Source organism: Lytechinus pictus, chromosome 1 (genome assembly GCF_037042905.1).
Source record: "Lytechinus pictus isolate F3 Inbred chromosome 1, Lp3.0, whole genome shotgun sequence".
Lineage (NCBI taxonomy): Eukaryota > Metazoa > Echinodermata > Echinoidea > Temnopleuroida > Toxopneustidae > Lytechinus > Lytechinus pictus.
Genome location: NC_087245.1, coordinates 41,457,510 through 41,483,095, shown reverse-complemented (window position 1 = coordinate 41,483,095; position 25,586 = coordinate 41,457,510). Strand labels below are relative to the sequence as shown.

At 35.2% G+C, this 25,586-nt stretch overlaps 1 protein-coding gene across 3 annotated transcripts; it reads left to right on the top strand.

Annotated features, from left to right (window-relative positions):
- The first annotated feature begins 402 nt into the window (after positions 1-402).
- Positions 403-25,341, top strand: LOC129267352 (extracellular sulfatase Sulf-2-like). Of its 3 annotated transcripts, none has more exons than XR_010294322.1 (13): positions 403-550; positions 5,905-6,080; positions 7,224-7,343; positions 8,154-8,234; positions 8,783-8,900; positions 9,497-9,677; positions 10,144-10,295; positions 11,499-12,157; positions 13,301-13,470; positions 16,487-16,635; positions 18,150-18,282; positions 18,872-18,989; positions 22,850-25,341. XR_010294322.1 is itself a non-coding variant. In XM_064103166.1 (13 exons), exons 1-13 carry the CDS (start codon positions 464-466, stop codon positions 22,878-22,880), a joined length of 2,106 nt encoding a protein of 701 aa, XP_063959236.1. In that variant the 5' UTR covers positions 403-463; the 3' UTR covers positions 22,881-25,341. The 3 variants fall into 3 exon arrangements, 2 of the variants coding, with proteins under 2 accessions (XP_063959236.1, XP_063959230.1); XM_064103166.1 differs by having other exon boundaries at positions 18,872-18,920; XM_064103160.1 differs by lacking the exon at positions 18,872-18,989.
- The last annotated feature ends 245 nt before the right edge of the window (positions 25,342-25,586 follow it).

Genomic DNA, 25,586 nt, shown 5'->3' with positions numbered 1-25,586 from the left:
TAATAATAATTGTGAAGCGCTTTCAACAGTCGTAGATTGATAAAGCGCGATATAAATGCCAATTATTATTATATACATTTCTGTGAATAGTTCTACTTGATATCTTTATCCAAAGAAGATTGATTAATTTTAATTTTGGTAAAAGTGTTTATTGATTGCTGTTGCATCGGGATCTGTAATGACATTGCAGTATATAATTTCTTCTTTTTCCTTATTTTCATTGTTGTAATTATAACATTAAAAAAAATGAGTTAGTGCCACGATTGCCAGCAAATTTTTTTTCTTTGCCTTTTCTGTCTCCTTCAAAGGCACATAGGGACGCATTTGGCAGTGATATGCACTATATAAGCATGTTGGTATGATTATTATTATCATAATTTTTTTCTCTGTTACTTTCAGGACACCAGCTTGGAACTATGGTCCCAATGAGGACAAACATTGGATTATACGTCAGGCAAGCTCGATGACAAAAGTGGAGAGAGATTTCACCGATGCACTGCAGAGAAAACGTTTGATCACGTTGCTTTCTGTTGATGATGCCATAGAGAAGGTGAATAGGAGTAAGGGGGAAGAAACTTGGAATAATAGTCGTAGCATTCAGTATTTATTAATTAAAAAAAATTGAAAAATGGTCCGAAGACTAAAAAATTAAGTGTACATAAATACAAGAATACAGTAACCATAATAACTTATGAAACATAACAAAAATTTCCAGGAAAAATCTAAGAAAAATTTATTTTGAATTATAATATCTTGATCAATGGAAAATGTACAAACATTTAAAAGTGTAATACTGAAATTAGAACATAAGGTAACGTTGGCTAGATTAAAGAAGTGCTGAAACGGATAGGAAATACAGCATATGATCTGCTTCACTTTAAGATGTAATTTTATCACAAGTGTTATGATAAAACTATCACTTTGTTATAAATAAACCAGTGTAATATTTTTGGTTACAATGGAGTTAATAGCTCAAGAGGACCATAAGGAGAAAAAAATATATTCTTTATTGCACGTTGAGGTCTGATGGTTCCTTTTCAGTAAACCCCAAATAGTAATTATTATCAAATTTGTTTATGCCTACCGAACATTGCTCTCAAATTTTGCCATGGACATAAGCAATTATGCCATAGGGACCGATGCTACAAATCAAACGTTGACCACCATGCAATAAATGCTGTTGATATAATTGTTGCCTTCCGTGTAGGCATGAATACCAAGTCCGCAATCCCGTTGAAATGCCAGAATAAATCCAATTAGATTTCTATTATTCCCATCTAATGTGATTTCCTTTCCAAATCAAGGCTAAATCGATGGCAAGAATTTTTTTTTTTTGCCTGAAAAAATTACAATATATGGGAAAGCGTGTGATTGACAGTGTATAGGGGTCATTGGCTGCCATTCACATGGGGAGAGATTATAAAATGGCTAGTTTGTTATGGAGAAAGATGACAAACGGCCCAGATTTGTGCTTGTCCCTATGGATCTAGGCTAGATCAGAGAGTTTGGTTTGAAAATTATAAATTCGATAGAAAATGACTGAGCATAAGCACCCTGTTGTAAAATTGTTGTTTAATTCTGTCTGAAATTTTGGTAATGTTCAGTTATGTGAATTATATTGAAATATCATGGTCAATGACTTCAAAGTTTTAAAATGAAAAATGCAGGTTTTTCAAAATGTAATGCAAGCTATGAAATGCTATTTCAAAAGACTGATAGAGTTGTTTTTATTTGTTGCTTTGAAGGAAAGATCTGGGTCCCGTAACACAAAGGTTAGCGATTGATCATACGCTTGATTTAATGATTGATTGTACATTGTCAATGGAATCAATCGTAGAAAAAATGTTCTACGATCATTGCTAAGTTTTGTGTTACGGGCCCCTGGAGTATTATAAATATATTTAGTTAGGATCTGCCTTCATGTTTGTTGTTAGGTTAAAAATATTGTTTTGAACAGTGGAATATATTGCTGGGAAAGTTTGAAGGAACATTTTCTTCACTTTCAGCCTAGATTTATGATGTTAGCCTGTATTTTGCAGTGACCAAGAGAGGATAGTTTATTTTGTTTTCTAGCAAGGCAATTTGTATGAAATCTTGTAGCCATGAAGTCCATTGTAGGTCATATTTCAGCTAGGTTTCTGAAAATAGCTTTAAAAAAGGTTACAACTAACAATACATCCGTAATTCACGTCTCAAGGGTATTGAAGAAATACAACTTTTCTATTAAGATCTGAAATTGGTTTAACATTTATTTTCATTTTATTTTATTCATTTTTACCCTTTTTTGGTCTTGATTGATACGCCTATATTTTTGTCTATTTATATTCTGTGTTTCCTTTTTGTTCATCGTCACCAGTTCAACTCTAATAAAATAAGTTGAATAAAATGCATAATGATAAAAAAAAAATCATTGGATTTGCCCTAATATTGCAAATCTAAATTAATAACAACAAGTAAAAAAAAAATACATAGGTATGAGAGTTTAACTGATTTTTTTTTATTTTGAAAATAATTTCAGCTTTTTTTATAGGACCTTTTGCAATTATCAGCTAATTCTATTTCCAATCACTAATACCTCAGAAAATAAGACAATACTAAAGTTTTGAAAAGTGAATTCTGTTAATTTTCAGAACCACAAATAATGCAATAATATAATCTATCTTTGAAAAAATGAAAAGATGTGTAAACTTTCACAAGTAGTCTAGGTGCTGAACAGGAGGAAGTCAGATGTCCAGAGTAAAGGAGACCTCCCATACTAATTTTTAATGGTCAAGCTGAATGGCTGTTGATATTTGTTGAAACCTCAGGGGAGGCATAACAAGACAGCACCTTCTTTGAACTAAAATTTATGGAGGTCAATTTCAGTAATGGGCAGTGATTTAAAGGTATCCACATTGAAGCAGTACCTCTCAAGTTCAGCGTCTGAAGGCTAGACAGAGGGAGAGGGAGAGGGGGGGGGGGCATTTTATGGGGGTATAAAGGTGCATGCACTTCCCCCATTATTTAACTTCCATCACATTTATTATGGACCCATATTTTTTTGCATTTTATAACACAGACTTGATAAAAATTTTGTTGCTTAAAATGATAGAAAGTCATTTTAAAACGAAATTATCATAATGTTATATAACAGCTTTTCATTTCTTCTCTCCTTTCTATTATGTAAGCATCCATATATACTGATTTGGCATCAGTTTTTTTCAATTCAAGATTGACAGAGTAGGCCTATATGTATATTAGATTCATTTTCCTTTCTTTTTACTGTATATCCTACCTGATTTCACTATCTTAGCATTCTCCCTTGTAATTCTTTGTCTTTATTCTGAGCTGTAAAGTGACACAATATTAATAAAAAAATGAATTTATTGACTGAAAATATATATTTTTCTCTCCCTTAATTCTTGTATGTCATTTGACACTTCCATCAACGTATGTACATTATCATAATACAGCTGTATTGACATGGAAATACTTGTGGAATGTACAAATAATGGAAGAAAAGGCAATATTACGATGTTCCAGTCATTTAAAGGACAAGTCCACCCCAACAAAAAGTTGATTTGAATAAAAAGAGAAAAATCCTACAAGCATAACGCTGAAAATTTCATCAAATTCGAATGTAAAATAAGAAAGTTAAGACATATTAAAGTTTCGCTTAATTGTACAAAACAGTTATCTGCACATCCTGGTTGGTATGCAAATGAGGAGACTGATGACATCATCCACTCACTATTTCTTTTGTATTTCATTATATGAAATATGAAATATTCTAATTTTCTCCTCATTGTCAAGTGAAATAATAATTAATTCCTCCCTAAAGATGTGGAATTAGCATTGTCTGATACTATATGGTTCAGTCTAATTGGTCCTTATTGTCAAATCTGTAAGAAATTAAATTAATTTTTTTATAATTCAAACAATAAAAAACAAAAGAAATAGTGAGTGATGGACATCATCGACTGACTCATTTGCATGTCACTGAGTTGTGCATATCACTGTTTTGTGAAAAATAAGCGAAACTTTAAAATGCCATAACTTTCTTATTTTACATCCGATTTTGATGAAATTTTCAGCATTATGCTAGTTTGATTTTCCCTGTTTATTCAAATCAACTTTTTTCTGGGGTGGACTTGACCTTTAAAAACACTTTCTATTTTGGGAGATTAAGCCTACCTTTTGTCATTTGCACTCTTTGGTATTGTTACCTTATGATGAATTACAAATGAAAATACATGTTATACATCTATGGTCAAAATATATTTTCGCCATGACCCATAGGTTCTTTAGTGTATACCACAAAGGTGTTGGGAGCTCATTGATACTTCTATGTAAAGTTTATTGCAGAAATATAATATTTTTCTATCCAAATCATGGATTTCTTTTCAAAGAACAAACTTTAATCCATTGGTTTCTCGTTTCTGATATTCAGGACACGTCTCCACTCCTCCTTTGTTGGAATTGTAGCAAACCTTTGAGCAGTTCTGCAATATTTCTTTTTATGTGCCTGCCTTGTGTCATATTTCAAACAGGCAAATTTACCTGGAGTTTTTTTTTTTACCTTCCCAACACAATATCTTTGAAATCATTCCCAGTATTTTGTCCTATTTGATCCCCAGGGGTGGTGATAATAACCGGGAACATGCTTTTGAATGTAGCTTGATACTTCTGATGGAAAAGTTTGTGGAAGTTTCTTTGAAGTTTGGTCCCGCTAAGACCACACAAATATTCACAGGTGTACACCAGGCGGATTACACTCTGTCATTTTTCCTGTTCCGAAACTTTAATAAGCAGTTGGGCAAACACAGCGTAATTCGGTCAACCTTGTGGGAAGGTATCAAAATGATGCAAAGAAATAATCCGTATTTTGGCGAGTAGTTTTTTGTGGAAAGCACAATTTCTGTGTAAACTCTGCAGAAATATTCGTAAGAAGGGTATGGACGGTTACAGTACCCCCGTTTGTGGTCTCTCAAAGGGGATAACAATTTGCGCAGGAATACAAATTTGTAGGGTACCAACAATGGCTACTTTATGCAAGAAGGAATACAGTGTTCATTTGGGAGTAAGATCTCTCTCGAAAGACGATTTGGATAGAGTTTCAAATCCTTTTTTCCTTTTTTTTGTAGAGTTTCAAACCTGCTGTCAAAGGAAAAATTCTGTCAAGGAAATTCTTACTTAAAAATCTGTCGTGGAAATAAGGGGAAAAATCATTGTTGAATGCTCATAAGATTACATTATTCTTATGATCAAGGTGTCAATATTTTGAAGTAATACATAATGTTGTGCTCCAGAGGCCATCAGTTTCACAAAGACTTCCAGTTTTTGGAAAGCTTGATTGTGATTTGGCTGCTGACCTTCTTAGTTGCCATAATGGCAAAATTACAATAGTTGTAACTCTTTGTGAAACGGTTCCCTGTAGTGCAAAAGGACATCAGCTCTTAAATCAGTTGAATAATGCTTGTTAGAGATGTCTTTCTTTTCACATCAGAACCCTAGCAATGTATCAAGGAAATTTGCCCAATGATGGTTTTAATTACTGTTTATTGAAATAAAACTGTTTTCAAATTTTAATCAAACATTCTGTCGTTTGCTTCTTTTTCTTCAGCTTTGCAGAGAATTGGAAATGTAGTAATTCCCATAATACCCTTTTTTAATTCTAGAAAAACTGCCATTCTTGTTTAAAAGAAGGGGGCCCAGTATTATATGCTTAACAAAATAGAATTGATGATAAGATTTATATCAAATAGAAAATAATGATAATTCTTATTTACCCAGGGTAGCCTCTTCAGCTCTTGTAAACTGTTCTCCTACCAGACCTGCATATCATGTTGTTATTACCTTACTTCATTCTAATCATCTATGCATCAATTGTAACTATACGTTTTGTCTTTTGCTTCTTTTATACAGCTTTGTCGGGAATTGGAATTGTTAGGAGAGTTAGATAACACCTATATACTGATGACTTCTGATCATGGCTATCATCTTGGTCAATTCAACATGCTGAAAGGGAAATCCAATGCATATGATACTGATATCAGAGTACCGTTTTATATCAGAGGCCCTGATGTACCTCATGGTATCAGGTAATGTTAGTCATTTTTTCCCCTTATTCCTTGAATATTCCAGTTTTCCTCTCATGTTTGTTTTGTTCTCCAATTCTCATGATATTTCTGAAAAAACTATGTGATTATGATCCCTTTTTTACTGTGAACTTCATGACTGAAACTATCAATTTATCATTAAAGGTCAAGTCCACCCCAGAAAAATGTTGCTTTTAATAAATAGAGAAAAATCAAACTAGCATAATGCTGAAAATTTCTTCAAAATCGGATGTAAAATTAAAAAGTTATGGTATTTTAAAGTTTCGCTATTTTTCACAATACAGTGATATGCACAACTCAGTGACATGGAAATGAGTCAGTCGATGATGTCCATCACTCACTATTTCTTTTGTTTGTTATTGTCTGAATTATACAATATTTCATTTTTTACAGATTTGACAATGAGGACAAACTTGACTGATCCATATAGTATTCAACAATGCTAATTCCATGTGTTCAGGGAGGAATTAATCATTGTTTCACTTAATTGACAATGAGGAGAAAATTATAATTTTTCATATTTCATATAATAAAATACAAAAGAAATAGTGAGTGGATGATGTCATCAGTCTCCTCATTTTCATACTGACCAGGATGTGCATATAACTGTTTTGTGAAATTAAGCGAAACTTTGAAATATCATAACTTCCTTATTTTACATCCGATTTTGATGAAATTTTCAGTGTTATGCTTATTGGATTTTTCCCTTTTTATTCAAACCAAATTTTTGTTGGGGTGGACTTGCCCTTTAAATACTTCATTACAACTTTTCGCCATTATCATAAATTTTAATCATTGTTGGTATGAAACTCATGAAGAATACGATATCCATTGGAGAAAAAAAATACAGATAAATGATCTGTAGTTTGCCTGAAGACCAAGTGTTCAGGTAAAATGAAAATCGAATTGCTTAGTTTTCTTGACACCATTATTATTCAGCTTCACATTGATTGTCTAGAATATATTTCACAGGCCAAGTTTTGTGATTTCATTTCTTTACTTGTATTTTATTTTATTTTGTATTGAGTTGTTTTATTATTTTGTTATGTTTTTATATTCATCATCAAAGTGTTTGATGATAATACATTAAGCAATAGTTTTTGTCCCCTTTTATTAAAAATATAGAGTTCCAAATATAGTGTTGAACATAGACCTGGCACCTACCATGTTGGATATGGCGGGGGTGAATATTCCACCGCACATGGATGGAACATCAATCATGAAATTATTCAAACCTATATCAAAGTAAGTATCACCAACATTTTCCGGAGTGGATCATTTTAGAGTTTCTTCAAGTTTTTAAAATTCATTTTTTACCTTTTATTCTACAATCTACATCTATAAATACTACAAGCAAACTCTAAAAATATAAGTCATCTTCAGTTCTTAGTCCAAGTTTACACATGGTCAATATTAAAGTGATTGGTTAACATTGGTTTGACTTTTAAAAAATCTGAGCTAGAAGGTCACAATTGTTACCTGTGTCTGTGATATGTTACAAAAATGAAGCCCAGAAAAAATTGCGTTCGAAAATAATTATTTAGTGCTTCAAAAATTGAAATATAAATTGACCGAAAACACCATCTAAATTTCATCCCATACACTTATGTGTACTATTTAGGCGTCTATAAGACGCCTATTTACAAAATCGGGGTTTGCCTTGTAGTTTTAGCTTTTCATTCTCAATAAAGTTAAACAATACCTTTAAGGACTTCATTATTGAATGAGTTACAATTTGACCAATCAGTGTAGTCCTTTCTTTTTGCTAAGGAACTGCCTTACATAACAAGTTATTTGTGTTGTTGACTTTCCTTGGTATTGACATTACTGAATCATTTAAAATTTTTACAAGATAAGGCCCAGATGCCTAATTTGCCCAGTCATCTTTAATAACAAAATTTGTTAAGAAAAACACAAAATAATGAAATAAACCCAATCTTGAAAAGATTACAGACACAGGTTACATAGATAGTATGTGCATTGAATGATGATTCAAATTAAGTCCGGAATCTTTAATCTGTAAGTGTTTTACCTTGCTCTTATTCCATATTCAAGCTATAAGATTGCCAGGAAAAGCAAGAAATGGAAATATATCGGGAATGAGCCCTGGAGAGAGTCATTCCTAGTGGAGAAAACGTGAGTATATGCGTTTTCTTCTTCGACCCCATTCACATTTTCTTTAAATTTGACCATATATTTGAAAAAAAAGAGAAAACGATCCACCTTTTTAGATATTCTATCCCATTGCCACTAATCGCTCAAATTATTCGTGCTATAACACTGCAGCTATAGGCTCAAATATACTGCAAGGATTGTTTAATATTAATGTTAAACTGTTGAATATTTCGGTTTTCATTTAGACATAACTGAATGTGATGCAATAGCATACCCATAACTCTTTACTGACCTTTTTTTTTTGGGGGGGGGGTTGTTAGTGTGTTATATCTAAAATCCCACAATTACAGCCTCATTCAAACCATAATATATTTGTTTATTTGTTTATTTATTATAGGTGTTTAAATTTGAATGATTTTTGAGCCATTATCACCTTGTATATATATCACAAATTGGCCTTGCAGCTATGATGATTTGATTCTTATCAAAAATTAACCATTTATTTCTATGTATGTTTCGATCTTGGAATTAATGTTGTTTTGCATCATGTTATTAATTGTACTACACAGGAGATCACCAGAAGAAATGGGACGCTATATGGAACGTGTGAACAGACCCACCAAATCAGAGTTACTGAAACAAGAGTGTGAAAACCCAGATCTTCAACCACCGTGCAAATGGGGACAGGTTCGATACCTTTGTAATACCAGGGGGGGGGGGTGTTTCATTAAGAGTTAAGTATGACTTAGAGTCATACTTAAGTGTCCAGTTACGTGCCGAATAAAAGGCGTGAGACTTCTGCGTATTAATCAATGCAATTGCATGTTACATAATCATGTGTGCATGAGCACTAAGCATGTCTTAAAGTCACACTTAAATTTTTGTGAAACACCTCCCACGTCTGTGAAAATCTTCCTGAAACATGAATATTAAAGTGCTCTGTAATACCCTTATCTTTATGTCTTTCTACCCGCATAATGTAGTTCACATATCCATTTGAGGAAATGTTTCTAAGAATATTTGCAATCAATTTTGCAATTGATAAATATTGCAGATAAACAGATACTTTCTGTTTAAGAAGCAGACAAGTGATCACTTTGCAAGATTTGTAATTGGATCCAGGACCTAAAATTGATACAGAATGCATTTCTTGCCCTAGAAAGTTGTAAAGTGGAAGGAAAAATAGAGAAAGGATGTATTTTGGGGACTATAAACGCAGAATGATTTCTTTGATTTTTTTTGTGTGACTGACAGTAATGCCCATTCTCTTGTCCATCCCACAGTCCAAGGTGTGTGTCGAGGATCCGGACGGATCCCTCCACCTGCGCAAGTGTCGTGCGAAGAGTAAGAAGAAGTGCGTTTGTACCCCGCCCCCTGTGGTGACTGGAGGTTTCAAGGACATGTCCAAGACCGAGAGGAGACAGCAGAGAAAGATCTTGAAACTCCAAAGCAACTCCAATAAGGGTAGGTGAAGGACAAGTTTTAGAGCCCTCCACAGGCTAATGCTATATTTATTCATCATAAATAGTGATAACAATAAAATCTCTGCTATTCTTATCTGGTAAGGGCAAGTTTGAATGGAATAAACCCCCTCATCAAATATTAAATGCAGTTTTGCTTGACAGCTTCCCAAATCTTTTGCGAAACTACTTTGAAAATACCCTTCACTCATACATGTAACTAACATCCATGTTTATTTCATCTTCGAGCTAGGCCTTTGAAGATTATAGCTGAAGAAGAAGAAGAAAACATAATATGCATATTACACCATTCACTCATAATTTTTTTTTACGAATAATGACTATGTGGTATAGAAAAATTCTCTTTTGTTATCAAACTTCATCAAGTTTTCTGTTCCTGTCCATATCTCATCAAAATGATATTGAATAATTCAGAACTAGAAATGAATGAATCCTTGATTGAAATTTAGGTGGTTCTAAATCCAGGAGTTCTGTACGAGGGAAGAGAGATACCCCTGCAGAGGATGAAGAGGATGATATCAACAACGAGGTCATTGACAATGCGGGTCTGGAGACTATGTGTGAGATCCTACAGAATGAGACAATCATCTGTGATAATGAGGTAAGTTTTTTTCTCTCCTTTCTACGATAGGGAGTCTTCGCAACCACGTCCCAGATGTTTTCTGGAGCATTAAGAATCTATTGTCAAGAGTCCTTTGTGACAAAGCAGCTTTTGTTGAAAATCTGTGAATCAAAACAGCAGTGCAGTCCTAGACTCTTAGAAAATTACATATCGCATTTTTTCGTCAGCTATGAATCTTAGGTCGATCTGCTGGCCCGGTTCACCAATTTCCGACAAAGACCTCGAATAAGCCGTTCATTGTGATTTGACAGGCATTTTCAATAGAGTCTCTGTGTTGTAGAATCCGTTCCCTTAGCAATTGCATAAATTATGCCTCTATTAGGGAAGTTTATCCTGTTGGCTCGGGACCCATGCAGGCACTTCAACTGGGTTGAGTGCAGCACAATATGGGTAAATTTCTTGCTGAAGGAAAACGTGTGTCTTTGGTGAGATATGAACCCAATCCTCTTAAAGGAGAATGAAACCCTTGAAACCAGCTGAATCCATATCAAAGAGAAAAATCAAAGAAACATATTGTTGAAAGTTTGAGGAAGATTGAATGATTAATAAGAAAGTTATGAGCATTTGAATATTGAGATCACTAATGCCATGTAGATCCTCCTATTGGCAATGCGACCAAGATCTGTGATGTCACACACGTACAACTCCCTCACTACTTTAGTACTTATTTCACTTATATTCTCACTTTTATAGAGTCTATCACAATGTGAGGTGTTCTCTTTATGAGAGGACAAGTACAGAGGTTTCACAACATTATATCATTGATGAATCGTTTGTCATATGATTAGAATGAGCAAAAAGAGATGTTTTGGGGTATATTTTCAGTGTCCAAAAGGGGAGAGTTGTTCATCTGTGACATCATAGATCTTGGTCGCATTGCCAATTGGAGGATCTCCATAGCATTAGTGATCTCGACATTCAAATGCTCATAACTCTTCTATTGCTAGTCCTGTTTTACTCAAACTTTTGTTGATCTTATTCTTTGATTTTTCTGCTTTCACAAAAGCTAACTTGCTCCAAGAGTTTCATTCTCCTTTAAAACATGAGAGTCAGAAGCATGTACCAGCCACCTATACCTTCCTTGTCGTTATACTCATCCTTTACCTCATGGCTAATTGCAACAGTAGCACTTGAAACATTTACATTGGTTTCATCAGCCTTTCTCTTGCTTTTTCACTTCAGGTATTTTCTTCCAGGCAGGCTTGGAAGGAGCACAGGAAATCGGTAGAGAACCAGCTGAGATACCTGAGGCGCTACATGGACAAACTCAAGGAAATCAAGACTTTCCTGAAGAATTACCGCCCAGAAAAGGAGCTCCTGGACACATTCCCTGGGGAGAAAACGGCCTTCAGCATCGAGCTTTCAGAAGAACAAGATTTCCTCACAGATGGCGGTGAAGACATCCCAAGAGGTCAGAGTACAGCAACTCCTCCTCAAGAAAGAACTGTTTCATCAAGCGTCCTGAGAAACTTTGAGAACATTGGACAAAACACTGTCTCAGACACCCAGAGAGAGGACGTGGAAGCAGATGGTGAACAGAGAGGAACAGGCCCTGCCAAGAACAAAGACAGGACTAGAGGGGAAGACCCCAATGGAGGGCGTCCTAATGGGAAAAAGGAGCCAGCAACGGATCCTGAAGTGGGAGTCCTCGGGGAGGAGTGTACATGTAAGGATGTTGAGGTGTTAGAAGTGGAGGATCAGGATCTAGAGATTGAGATTCCCATGATCGATCAGGAGGACATCGTTGATCCTGAGGATGACGACGATGATGATGACGGCTCCAAGGGTGGTGAAGACAATGTGGAGGATTATATTGAGAGTCCATTGCTACAGATGCAGAGGTAAGTAAAGACAAGATGGTTGTCATGATACTCTATCTGAACATGTAACCTGTTTTTATCCAAGACATGGGCTACCAAGAAAGTGGAAAGACCTTTCAAGTTTATAGTATTCCACGTGTGGGTACTAGTTTTTAAACTTTAAATTACTTGATCAAATCAGAACTACGAACATGACCAAAATCAGGGGAGTATTTCATCAGCATTTGATGTTTGACAAGTTGTCAAATTTGAAACTTTCCTTGATCTTGATTGGCTAAGAAGCATGTTGACTGTCGGATAAAACAAGACTTCGCGGATAAAACGTCTGTCAAGGCCTTTCATGAAATGCTCCCTTGGTAACTTTTCCCCCTTGCTACCTGCCTCCCAATATCTCTTTCTTTTCCTTGTATCAATCTTTTTCTGCATATGTCTTCATCTATCATCCCACCGCTGCCACAATAAAATACCCCCTCTTTGTTACTTCACCATATATCTGTTAGTATCAAGTTTTGTTCTTTCTATGAGAGGGATGACTGTAACCAAGTCCTAGACCACGTTGCATAAAGGTTACTATTATAGTAACTTTGCCATCAAATGGTAACTACCATGGTTACAATGCTCATCAGCCAGTCAAAATCAAGGATTCCATGAAAGGTACCAATGGATACCGTTGTATAAAAGTTACCAAAATTATAACTTTTATGCAACAGGGCCCTACATAGCGCATCTGTTTCCTTGATCATCCCCCTACAAATTGTTTTTTTTATCTATGTTGTTAATTCTCTCTGTAGATATGTCTTTATCCATCCACCATCACATCACTGCTACTAGTAGATGGTCTCCTCTGCATTTATCCTTATTTGTAGACCCTTCTAATCGCTCATCTATTTGTAGACCCTTTGAATCATCTATTTTTTCTATGAAAGGGATGACCAAATAACCTTAGTCCTGACCAAATCGGATAGATAGAAGGTCAAAGCTAGAGCCAAAAAGCAGGACAGGACAGTTATATGTATGAATCTAATCAACCAATCTTGTGTTTTTTCTCTGAAAGGGTGACCAAAAACCACGTCTTGACGAAATATAAGAGATTGAAGGTCAAAGCTAGAGCTAAGAAGCTGATTTCTATGAATATTTTCACCATTCTTATGGTTTTTTTTTAAGGGATGACCAAAACCAAGTTCTGACCAAGTCGGAGAAATTGAAGGCCAAAGCCAGAGCTAAGAAGCTGAAGAGGAAAGTCATCATACAGGAGAGGAAACCTTGCAAACAAACCAGGCTCAGCTGCTTCCATTTCGACAATAATCACTGGAAGACTCCCCCATTCTGGACTGGTAAGAATGATATCGGGGGGGGGGGGGGGTAGCAGACCTGCCAACCAGTACGTTTTTGGCATATTTTGTACGTTTTTGCAACCAAAATACGGCAGTACGTTTTTCCTTCAAAAAAAAAAAAAAAAATGATTTTTTTTTTTTACAAAATCGTAATTAATTGAGGAAAATCATCTCTATGTGTCTATATTTCATAAAAATTACACAAAATATGGTTATTAGATCAATGTAATTTCAGGTAACTTGTTTTTTTTTCAATCATTTTGTTTAAAACCAGGGTGAGATATGCACATGTTTCAATTTTTTTTTTCCATCTCCAAGAGCAGTGCGCATTTAAGCTTGCATGCAGCTTGAGCGCCGCGATGAGCGAGTGCGCCACACATTTTATTATGAAATACACTTTTTTGGGGAAAAATACAGGTTTTTTTTATCACAGAATACAATTTTTCATTCCCAGAGGTTGGCAGGTCTGGGTTAGAGATGGTGAGAAATATGTCGTTTATGGTATTACAGAGCTGCCAACATTGGGATGATAGAATCCAGTAGATTTCGCGGAGGTATGATTTTGTGAGGGAGCGGCGGAACGTTGTCCCACGGATGGGAGTTTTGGGTAGCAAAACACATTAAGAAACATCATTTGATAGTAATTGACAGCTGTCTAAACCATCAAAAAAAATTCCGATAGATGAAATGCACATTAGAGAGAATTCATGAATTGTCATTGACTAAATATACACTTCAGGCAATACAGTAGATTTTTTATATAATTCATAAAAGAATGCATTCAACATGAAAATACCTTTAATTGGCCAGAGGGGGAAGGGGCTGCAGTAGTGGTAAACATGGTAAATGAGCTTTATATGTGGACTGTTTAAAGTCTCTGAGGGATTCCTGTGAAAACTGTCACACAGTCCCATTCTGCTTGAAAAGTATCTTTATACTTCGACAAGTATTTTGTCGTCTTGGTCTTGGATGACTTCATCTCCCAGGGGCCCGTTTCTCAACACCGTCATAAGTCTAACTTCTTGACTAAATCGGAGATAGTGAGCTACTTGTCCGCTAACCGTTTCACGAAGCCCTCTTTACCAAGATCGGGTACAACAACCTCACTAAATATTTATGACACCTCCGAACCTGTCATAACTTCTTTCTTAATGACGTAGTGGCATCACGTGGGTAGACTATGACATGCAAAAGTGCCTAGAAATTTGAAAATAATAATCTTACGTAATCAATCATAGAGGTTGAAATTACATCACAAAACAAGTGGGATAATGCATTCAATGATAATTCTAATACAAAGAAACTATAAAAACTGTTGGTAAAACGCCACAAAACCATTCACTTTGAAATAGTAAAATGATTTAATCGATAAAGATTCTACCACGTCAGGCCATCCATAACTGGACTCGTATTTGTTGTTTTCAGACCCCTATTAACATTTGGATAAATTATATCTCTAATTTATGCATAGAATTTGTCAAATCGTATGTTTCGGTATCAAATATTTATGTTTGGTTTTGTTAAACTATATTTTGATGATGTTTTGAATCGTAGAAGGGCGTATAATTATCATCATTTTAAAAAGAAAACCGTTATGGTTTATTTTCGTAAACTATTAAAATTCGATGTCACGGGGGTACCCATCTCAACGTCCACATGTGATTTTCTAGTCATGAAATAAACTATTCATAATTTAATTTTCTCAGCAATTGAATGCTCCAATCTTCATGGTCTAAGTATGTATGATGCATAGTTTACATGTGCTATTATTTTGAAAAGATGTATTCCCCAATTTATCACAATATTTGCAATTTTGTCATAATTTTTCTTTTTGAAAATTATGCTATTTTGTGACTAAGGCTACGTCTCGTCTGCTCTTTTTACCGAGAGTATCGATATCAAGGTATTCTAGTTAGGAAGCCTTTCGTGAAACAGGTTTAGTAAGATTGGAACTAACTCCGTGGTTGGTGGATAAAGATATGACTAACTTGTCCAGGTGTTGAGAAACGGGCCCCTGATCTCCATGGTCACTGGCGATGCGATTGTAGTGTGGATAAATCGGGACGGGGCGTGCTTAACGCTTCGCACAGCTCAGCCAGCCACTGAGCCAGCGCCAGGCTAGCTCACTCACGAAAGAGAAAATGTTCGAATCCGATCAACCCAAGTGAAAGTAGGCGAAAAAATCTCCACTTTGCTTCTAATTTTTCAGGATTGTCAATAAAATTATTCCTGAAACTGAAAGTCGAGGTGTAAAAGTAATCCCCTTGTTAATCCCATCGTTGATCCACAGTTTCAGCTCGAATAAGGCGCAAGCAAGCTTACGAAAAATGCCTCGCAGTGCTCGTGATTCGTGAACTTTCCTTCTCGGAGCTTCCTGGCGCAGCGCGGCCGGCTGGAGCACCGCGCGCCGGGGCGCATCGGGGGCCATGTGCATAGAGTACCGCTGAAGAGTTTTCATCACACATTGCAGAACCCGGAAATAAAATGGCTTGTTAGACTACTTCACCAGTCGTTCAGTAAAATTATCTTCATTTACATGGGAAATCAATGTACGATTATACAAAAACTGGTAGAAGTTACTGGGTAAAATGAAAATGTGATAAGGAGGTTCCACGTGGGTGTTAGGGAATTGAACATGCTAGATTCGTTAAACAGTCGTTTGTATGAATTTTACAATTTAACAGCTAAAAATCCTGATTATCCGGCCGGGGAGATTTTGGCATGGGGTCGGGAGAACGGGAGATTGGATCGCAATCCAGTATTCTCCCGCAGGATCCGGGAGACTTGGAAGCTCTGGTATTACTCTACACATTTATTAGCTTTAATTATTAGTACATTATGCATGGTCATTTTAAAATGTTTCACATGATCCTGTTATTGATATTAGAATTCCATGATGTTATCAAATCAAAGGAGATCTTTCATATTTGTTTTGGTTTTTTTTGTCATAATAATTCCATAATATGTACAATGATAATAGTTTTGTTTTTCCTTTTTCTCCACTATCTCACCATAGAGGGCACTATCTGTGCCTGCCTCAACACCATGAACAACTCTTACTACTGCGTCAGGACTATCAACGCAACGCATGACTTCTTATATTGTGAATATGTCACAGATTTTGTCGAGTACTTTGATATGAGGCTCGGTGTAGATCCACACCAGGTTAGTAGGTCATGTGACCCTTTATTATCAAGTGCATGTGACCCTTTATAATCAAGTAATTACTGAAAATCATATTTACCCATTTGAGACTGATCCTGCATATATTTGGATTGAGGTCTATGGAAAATGTGTGTTTTAGCATAATAAACCAATATCCCAATGGATTAAAGAATGTCTTTAATTTTGCAAATTCAATTTATGCTAGCCAGTGTGAATGAGTATGCATCAAACCACTTATATTGTGGAGGATACAAAATAAAAATGTATTTTAATACATATATTTGCAATTTTACATGAAAATCTATTTAGATCGGGTGGTCGATCAAGTCAAAATATCTGTGTGGTTTTTGTCTCGCCTGCATAGCAGAGCGAGACTATAGGCGCCGCTTTTCCGACGGCGACGGCAGCATCGTCAACATTGAAATCTTAAACCAAGGTTAAGTTTTTGAAATGTCATCATAACTTAGAAAGTATATGGACCTAGTTCATGAAACTTGGACATAAGGGTAATAAAGTATTACTGAACATCCTGCCTGAGTTTCAGGTCACATGACCAAGTTCAAAGGTCAGTTAGGGTCAATGAACTTTGGCCATTGTCATCATAACTTTGAAATTTTATGGATCTAGTTCATGAAACTTGGACATAAGAGTAATCAAGTATCCTTGAACATCCTATGCTAGTGTCAGGTCACATGAACAAGGTCAAAGGTCATTTAGGGTCAACAAACTTTGGTAATGTTGGGGTATTTGTGAAATTATCATCATAACTTTAAAGTCTATGGATTTAGTTCATGAAACTTGGACATAAGAGCAGCAATGTATCCCTGCTTACCTTGTGTGTGTTTCAGGAACATGGCCAAGATCAAAGGTCATTTAAAGTTCAATGAACTCTGGCCGTGTTGGGAGTATGCGTTGAATTGGCATCATAACTTAGGAAGTTTATGGTACTTGCTCATGAAACATCGACATAAGGGTAATCAAGTATGAATGATTGTAGTTGCACATGTCTTAGGTCACATGATCATGGTCATGGGTCATTTTGGGTCAATGGACATAATATATTATTATCATATTAGTGTTTTCTTCTGTGAATAATTATTCATTAGCTGTTTTTCAAAGGAAGCACTGCTGCTATATCGAATTGCGTAATGCAGGCGAGACTGCCAGAGGCATTCACTTGTTTTAATATTCAAAAGCATGGAATGGGCTGAAACTTTCAAAACGTTTGACAAGTTAGTTCTTTCATGAAATGCTCTCCCGGATTCTTTTACCTCCCCCTTTTCTCCTCTCTTTTTGTAGGCAGTTAAGCATGACTTTAATGTTAAGACACACTCAACTGTCAGTAAAACACCCCCCCCCCCCTCCCAGGATATACTTTGCTTTTTTATGAAATGAACACTATAATGGATTCATGCAGTAGAAGACAAGAATTAAATCAAAATAAAATATTTATTTATTTATTTCTTGATGTAATAGTACAATGCTCTTTTCCTTTTCCCTCTTTCAATTCTTAGCTTGTCAACATAGTGTCCAGTCTAGATCCTGTCACGCAGGCAGAACTACATGACCAAATAGATGTATTGAGGACGTGTAGAGGGAAAAAATGTTCACCATCATCGAAGAGGAGAAAAGGCTCAAGAAAAAATGGTATATATGCTTTAATTTTTAGTATAAATCAATAATCACTTTATATACATGTATGTCTTTATGTATGTTAGATATGTATACCTGCCTTTGTTAATGTTTCATTGTATTTCTATTACAAACTGAAAATGAAAAATCATCCTTTTCCTTTAAACCAGGAATTTTGTACGGCTTGAAAGAAATTTGCAGATTTTATACTTTATCACCGAAAATTTCAAAGTTAAACTGGTTTCACTTTTTCATTTCTGTTACATGAAAACACTTCTACAATGATGTTTTTTTGTAATAGAGAAGAGAGAGAGAGAGAGAGAAAGAGAGAGGGTGTGAGTGTGTTTGAGTGTACAAGAGTAGGGGAGAGAGAGGAGAGGGAAAGAGTGGAGAGAGGAGAGGGAGGAATGAGGAGCGAAAAGAAGAGAAAACTCAGAGAATTTAAGTCTGAAATGTTGGCAGTCATAATTGATATTAATTCCCCTATATGTGAAGGCTGAAGCCCCCCCGACCCCCCCAAAAAGAATGATTTACAAATAACCTCTCATTATCTAATGTAAATATAATGACAGACACATCCCTTTGATCTATCATTCACCTTCAGGCGTATCACAGCCTACATCATTCTGGCAGACGTTACCCCAGACGAGCAGGTATCGACCGTAACCCTCGCAAAAGAAAACTGCTCCTCAAGCTGCTGATGCCTAACCTAACCAAAAATGGTGCTTACTTTGCTTTATCTGTGGCATGCGTTATCTAGTTGTAGAAACATAGTGAACAACTTACCATTATGTAGCAGTTTTGTAACCCATTTCTCTTCCTTTTTGTAGCTATTTTGCAGCCTTTGTGTAGCCCTTCCAAAAAACTACTCCATTTTGTGACTTTTGTCGATTTAGTTTTCGCCATATGTATAGGCTTTATAGTACATGAAAGAGCTACAAAACGGTGAATTTTGCCCATTTTGCGCAGCTCTGCTCACTGTGAAAAGAGCTAGTAGCTATCTAGCCCTGTTTTCTTGGCAATAGATAGATAGATAGATAGATAAAGATAGATAGATAGATAGACAGATAGATAGATAGATATTATGGATGGATGGATGGATAGATAGATAGGTATTATGGATGGATGGATAGACAGACAGATCGACAGACAGACAGATAGATAGATAGGGATGGATGGATGGTTACTATAATGAAATCCAATGAAACAATGCTAGCATTTACAAGACTCCTCTTCTGAGCAAAAATAAAACCTGATTACTGGTTATTAGAAAAGCATCCCCTGAAACAAGATTTAAAGGGGAATGAAACCTTCAAAACAAGTGGGCTTCTGTCGAAACAGAAAAATCAAAGAATAAGAACAAAGAAATTTTGAGAAAAATCGGACAAATAATGAGAAAGTTATGAGCATTTTAATATTGCAACCACTAATGCTATGGAGATCCTCCTATTGGCAATGCGACAAGGATGTGTGATGTCACATGTGAACAACTTTCCCTTTGATGGACTATAAAATACCCCCAAAATGTCTCTTTTTGCTTTTTTCTAATGTTGATACAAACTCTTTATCCATGATGTATTCTTTTAAAATCTGTATTGCATGCCCTCCTCTAGAAAGAACACATGATCTACCGATAGATGTGATAAAAGAGGCAGTTTAAGTGAAATATATACTAAAGTAATGGGTGGAGAGTTGTTCACAAGTGACATCACACATATTTGTCGCATTGCCAATGTGAGGATCTCCATAGCATCAGTGATCACAATATTCAAATGCTCATAACTTTCTCATTATTTGTCCGATTTTTCTCAAACTTTCGTTGATCTGTTTCTTTGATTTTTCTGCTTTCTAACAAGCTATCTTGTTCCAAAGGTTTCATTCTCCTTTAAATAAAAAGATGTTCAGGTGGCCATTTTGTAAAGCTGTTTGTAAGTTACGAATGAATCATCGCATGACTGGTGGCCCTTTCTTGTCATTGTTAAGCGATATACCCCACATCTTAATTGGTGTTGATTTAGCATTCAAAGAAGGATCACCAGTCGGTCCCAAAGTCATTTTTAACTTAAAAGCAGCTTCATGAAACGCCCATCCAGATTTCCCATATTGTGTGCATTGTGCTTTTCTGTCTTTGTGTTTTATTGATCTTGCTTTCTTGTGTTTTCATTGAAATTTAAAATATTTAGATTTCAATTTAAAAAATGCAATAAAATGAAGAAATTTCTGGGCATATAGCTTTCGTAACAGTCAATGAGTTGAGTATATGATTATGATTATAATTATGAGCCAATTCCATGATCCTGGCCAAAATGAGTTACGATGGGAAATCGTTGCTTAAATACGTGAACTCATCTTGTGTGTAATTTGCATAGGAACTTCACCCAGGTGTGTACAAAATGAATGGAAAATTGATCAAAATCCTCATCGGAGATAATTTTGTTTTCCTTTAAAGCTAAATTACAGTAGATGCAGTAAAACACTAATTTCGTGAGAAAGTCTGTAAAACCAAGGTTAAGTATGACTATATCATCGTGGATCTAGATCTGGTACAGTTAAATAAACTGAACTTTGTGAAATCATAAAATCTAAGCTGAAATACGATCACACTGAAGATCGCCAACACAGATAGGCACACGTGGGACAGTGTATTATTATTGCTGGAATAAAGACCCGACGGAAGTGACCGAATCCGCGCTTATTTCTCAGCAATTACACAATTTCTTCCAGAATCCTTTGGCACATATTTTTTATTCATACAAACAGACACTTGGGTGGTCATTATATTAGATTCTGTAAAAAGTCATTTTGAGATCGTTACCAAAACTGGAATTTACCTTTAATTACATTGAATGAACTACTGGGGGGTTGGGTAGTTCCTTTATTCATACACTCAATTGTTAACGTGTCCCCTGTGCATTGATCTTCTATGTAGTAATCTTGCCAGAATAGTGCTCCTAACTTTTCTTTCTTCATGAGCTGCTTTTTTTCTCAAGAGCTGTCGTTAAAAAAGAATTTGCGCCATGGTAACGTGTGTGTTTGTTGTGAATACTTCACTGATTTGTTAAAAGAAGCGTAAAGCTTAAAAGAAAACATTTTGTTTCTATATGAGTTAGAGAGACAAATACTAATTGTGCAGTCATGTATTTTGTGTGTGTGGGAATTCTAGTGCTGGGGATGTGTATTCAACACTGAATTTGGATATTATCTATAAGCTTCATTAGCTACATACATACCTTCAGCTTCTTTACCATCACTACAACCATCATTTTAATCATTATGGTCATCATCATCGTCATCATTATTATCACCATCATTATTGTCATCACCTTGTCGTCACCGTTATCATCATAATCGCCACCATGATCGTCGTCACTATTATCATCACCGTCATCATCGTCATTATCATTGTTATCATCATCACCATTGTCATCACCATCATCATCACCATTAACATCATCGCCATCACCATCGTTATCATCATCACCAATAACATCATCACCATCATCGCCATCACCATCGTTATCATCATCACCATTAACATCATCACCATCGTTATCATCATCACCATTAACATCTTCATCACTATCATCATCGTCATTACCATCACCATCAACATCACCAACATCATCATCATTACCTTAATCATCAACACTATCATCATCATCATCATCACTATCATCATCGTCATTACCATCATCAACATCGTCATCATTACCTTAATCATCATCAACACTATCATCATCATCATCATCACTATCGTCATCATTGTCATCACCATATTGACCACCAGCATCACCATCAGCTTCATCACCATCATCATTACAACCATCGTTGCATGCCATTATAATCACAGTTCTAATTTATCATCATCATCATATGATCACTATAACCACCATTACCACCACCACCATCACCACCATTGTCGCCATCTTCATCACAATCATCATCATCACCATCACCACCATTGTCGCCATCTTCATCACGATCATCATCTGACATCATCACCACCATTGTCGCCATCTTCATCACGATCATCATCTGACATCATCACCACCATAACAATCATCACCACCAACACCACCACCACCATCACCACCATTTTCGCCATCTTCATCACGATCATCATCTGACATCATCACCACCATAACAATCATCACCACCAACACCACCATCACCATCACCACCATTGTCGCCATCTTCATCACGATCATCATCTGACATCATCACCACCATAACAATCATCACCACCAACACCACCACCACCACCATCACCATCACCACCATTGTCGCCATCTTCATCACGATCATCATCTGACATCATCACCACCATAACAATCATCACCACCAACACCACCACCACCATCATCATCACCACCACTACTACCAACATCATCATCATAATCACCACCACCATCATCACCATCATTTTCATCATCATCATCACCACCACTACGTACATATCTGTTGTGATCCCCAGGTATTTTCCATGGATTTGCCATCATATTTCTGGGAGTTAACCATTATAAAAAAAAGACTTATTTTATACATGCTAATAATCTCTCCTTTCTTCATTCACACATCACAGTCGAGAACTATGGAACGGCTGGGAAGGATAGCCCTTCGATAAAGAGCTTCATTACCCATGCAGTCACTGGTGTCAACATGTCAATACCGACAGGATTATTATGCATTCTGCATTAGTGTTTTGTTTTATCCCATCGTGATAATGGACTGCAATACATCCTTTGCATGTTTTATATCGTCAGTGATCTTCGGAAGTCCATTTTCAACTCTTAATGGTATCTACCTTCCTTTCAGATTTTTAAGCTTGTAAGATTTATTTCATTGTGACCAAATTGTACAAAAACCCAAACCTCTCCCAATTTTAGAAAAAGAGGGAGGGTTGCTTTTGTATCAGGGGAGGTTTATTTTACCTTTCGTTAAATATTAATTTTCCATTTTTTTTTGCAATATGAAGTCTAATCAAAGTCTAATAACATTATAACAAGATAAGCTTCACTTTGCTTTGAGAATTTTTTTTCTCATATAAAAGAAAGAATATACATTTCTTCAAAATATACAATGAAATTAAAATCATGATTTCCATGTAGTACATATATTATATGTAACTAATATACCTTTGTGTGATTATAATTTCAATCCATTATATTTTTTTCATAAAGGAACATGACATGTTTGAAAGATATTGAGCATTTGATTGATTACTTTAAAAAATATTCAATATCTTTTAAACAAGTACCAGTATATCATGTTCCTTTATGGAAAATAACATGAATAAAAGAGGAAGTAATTGATAATTTGATTATCTAACAACATTTGTGACATCTGTATATCCACCGTCCAATCTTGATAATATGAACCATGTTGTGTCCATTTAGTTGAGCACTGAATTTGAGATGTATTCATTATATATTTACAAAATTAATGATAGGCAATGTTTTTTTTTACAATAGATTAAAGCAGCAAATGTATTGTTCTGTATGAGATAACTATTGTATGAGCTCCTTTATTGTTCTGTATGGGATAACTATTGTATTAGCCCCTATTTGAATTATGTGATGTCAAATAGCCATGTAAATGGTTGGATTTATATTAAACAAGTCATACAAGTAATTTTCACCAACATATTTTATACTCTTAGTGGGTGTTGCAAGAAAATATTTGCGATCAATTGCAAATATTCTGTTGCAATTTTACAACGTTAGTTATAGCAAATCAGATTAAACTTCTTGTTTCAAGGAGCAGATTAGCAATCGACCATTAATTTGCAATTAACTGCAAGACATATGATTGATTTAGGGACCAAAAATAGACTTGCAAATGATCACAAGTTCCTTGCAACACCCCATTAGAATGACTTTGAAGTTGTAACCCAAAAGTTTTGGGCAGAATATATTTTAAAACATACTTTCATAGCATTTACAGAAATGCAGCTTTAATTCACAAGTCAATAAAATCTCTCTAAAATTCATTGTCTGAGATTGTTTAAAAAAATGTTTTGATCTGTATCAACAAAATCAGTGTAATAAGTGATACTGATAAACGATACATATGCTTCTATACTGCAGCTCATATTAGGAATCTGCATTAACTTTGACTGTACATAGTTGACAATGTGAACTATATGAGGCATATTACATTGTCATGGTCTAATTTATATTCACCATTTGATCTCCCTTCTACGACATGTATGTTATCGCAAGTGGTTTGAGTGGGTTATTTTTTTTTACATATACATTTGTAAGTATAAGTAAAGTATTTATTATACATTTTATAAATGTAACTAGCATCCAATCATCTTAATACTCAGTAAGACAAATAATTTGATTCTTGGATTCCTACAATGTGTGTTCTTATAATGCTGCCATAAGTAGAATTCTGAATATCAAGAATAGTTTTGTAAATTGTGAACTATATTGTAATCCAACTCAATTTTGATGTTCTTTCCTTAATGTAGCATGATTATACTGAAGTTGAGTAAGATGTTTCTTGCAATAGTATCTGTAATTCTTCTGTTGTTATTGTAAAAAAATACCCATTACCATATAGGGCACAATGTATTCAAGCGAGTTCCAAATACCGATATCGTATATGTTTTTGTGATCATTATTATAAGGGATGTGTTGTATTTTGTATGATTCTATTAAGCAATATATGACTATTGTAATGAAGAGATCCTTTTCTATGCAATTTCTTATAACTCTTCCTTTCAAAATTAAGATATGCAACATGGAATCTCTACCTTGTTTTAAGGAAAGTGGAATTTTCCTTATTCGAGTGATGATCAACCCTATAACCATACTTTAATATATCATATCTATGATTTGTTTTTGATATAACATATTTGTTATATATTTAAGAATTTGATGGTTCTGCACAAAATGGTGAGAGCCTCAAAGCCTGTATTAAATTGTAGTAAATCAAAACGTAATTCAAAGTTGGATTTTGTTTTGTTGCCTGATAAAATTGAAAGAGTGTATACAAAATGATGTAAGGAAGATGCAATTTAAAATCTGATATGTGTAAAATTTACAATTAAAGTGTCGGAAAACGAAACCAGGTCCCAGGCAATAGTTCATTTTCTTGGCATAAACCTACCACTCTCGTATTGAAAGGAATGAAAACTTCAGGACAGGATACCATTTTTCTAATAAAGCTTCTGATAGAAAATAGTTAAATCTTTAAAAGAAATGTTTACAGGTTATCATCATGCTGGATATTAATTTTACGGCAACCAAGAGAGGGGGCCAGAGATGAACAATTCTCAAATTCAAATTTTCAGAAAGAATCATTGGAAAATT